The sequence below is a fragment of the Monopterus albus genome, unplaced genomic scaffold (genome assembly GCF_001952655.1).
Source record: "Monopterus albus unplaced genomic scaffold, M_albus_1.0 scaffold16.1, whole genome shotgun sequence".
NCBI classification, from domain to species: Eukaryota; Metazoa; Chordata; class Actinopteri; order Synbranchiformes; family Synbranchidae; genus Monopterus; species Monopterus albus.
Window position 1 is genome coordinate 3651703 of NW_018127896.1, and position 1820 is coordinate 3653522.

General features: G+C 35.3%; 1 protein-coding gene across 2 annotated transcripts in view; it reads right to left on the bottom strand.

Moving 5' to 3' along the window:
* sctr (secretin receptor) overlaps positions 1–1245 on the bottom strand; it is a 5120-nt gene extending 3875 nt beyond the window's left edge. For both annotated transcript variants that reach the window (XM_020592158.1, XM_020592157.1), the window contains exons 1-2: positions 1105–1245; positions 925–1024 (exon numbers count right to left, since the gene is read on the bottom strand). In XM_020592158.1, the coding sequence (XP_020447814.1) occupies positions 925–1024; positions 1105–1173 (169 nt within the window). In that variant the 5' untranslated portion in view covers positions 1174–1245. The remainder of the gene's footprint in view (positions 1–924; positions 1025–1104) is intronic.
* Positions 1246–1820: the final 575 nt, after the last annotated feature.

Sequence of the window (1820 nt, forward strand, 5' to 3'; positions counted from 1 at the left end):
GTTCCCATTTCACAGCAAGGGAATAATGAATTTTGGAGGTGATGAATACAGAGATGTTCTGCCATAAATCATAGCAAAATGGACAATCCCAAAATAAATGAACAGTAGTTTCTTCCGAGGCATTACAGAAAACACACGATGTATTAATAGACCTATTAAATCTTGTAAGATAATGAGCAGATGGGTAAAATCTGTGAATTAACTTAAAGGAGACCTCTCTTATTTTATTACTGATCATATATTTAAAAGGCAATAACCATACTTTATCCCAGCAAATGTCCGGAACCAAAGTATTCCAGTATGATATAATATATGGCATAGACACTACATCCTGTTGAAAAATAGCGCGAATAGCTCGATTGTTCTTCTTTCTTATAGTGGTGAAGCATGTTTTCCCTATGAACGTGTCGGCTGGATCCAATAGAAAAGAGGAGTCATCCGTATCATTGTCCAGGTTCTTGAAGAGCATCAGCAGTCCAGAGGGAATCGCTCCAATAGTCAATGAGTATTCCTTTAGTGTAGGACTAAAGTTAAATCGATTTTTCAGTTCTTCAAATGTCAAAGGAACACCCTGGTCATTTAAAAGCTGTTTCACCAACAGGATATTATTTTCAAACCAATTATAAAGAAATAGAGATTTAATGAGTTACAGTATATATTGGTTGTTCCAGATGTAACATTTGTGTGGGGAAAAGTTGTGTTTATAGGCTAGGTTCCACGACAATAGCATTTGTTTGTGAAAATTGGAAAGTACTACTGGGATTTTATTAACATTGATACTATCAAGCTTCTGTAGGTTAAAGAAGCGTTTTCTTTCTCAATGGAATTTTTTACTATGCAGAAATCTTGATTTAGGCCTAGTCAAAGTTTGTAAGATAATACTATAAATATTAACTATATGATTCACAAACTGTATTTACGTACCTGTTGCTGTGTGTGGTTTAGAAAATAGCAGATCTTTCATGCACTTTTCCTCCTCATTCACAAGATTAACATGAGGATGGCAACTTGATGAGGCTTTTGCCTGTAAAAAACAGTGGTAATAATACACTTGTTTTCAAGATTTTTCATAAATTTAATCTAAGCATGAATCTGATTTCTCACCTGTGGTAGTAGTACCACTCCACTGAATCCAACTTTTTTCACAGTGTCAAACAGCTTTCCTTTATCCATCAAGATTGGTAGGCTACCTATGTCCAAAGCTCAAGTAGTCTATCTGGTTAAAATGAAAAGCAAGCATCCTATGATGCAGCAGATATCCATGAAATGGTATGAAAATCAAACATGGACCTGCTCAGAATGTTGACAATTACGCACAGAATTCTTCAGGACGATCTGATAAACCCTCTTTATCAAGTTAGCTGCAGTATAATAAAACGTAAACATCCTGCTGTGACTTTAAAAATAATTCTTTTATTTTATGTAGTTCTTTATTGTTTATAGGCACAAGTAAATAGGCTGTTCAACATCAGTCTGAAAAGGGTATTGAGAAACCGGGTTGTAATAAGTGAGAATTTTAAATAATATAATACGTTTTCACTCGAACCAATTAATATTCATTAATGTATTAAATAACACGCAGCAAGCATCACAGTATGGCTGTAGTCAATGCTTTTATTTTGAAAGTTAAACAACTAACTTCCGGTCTAATGTTGCCTGATTTGACACAGCTTGACGACATTGCTACTAACAAATCATATTCGCCCACAGGGCGTTTGTCCCGCCCATGCAGACCATTGGCCTCACTATGACAACGATAGTGTTTGATAGTGGGGTCTTGCAACAACAAGCTGGATAAATGAGTAGTTTCATTCTTTTTC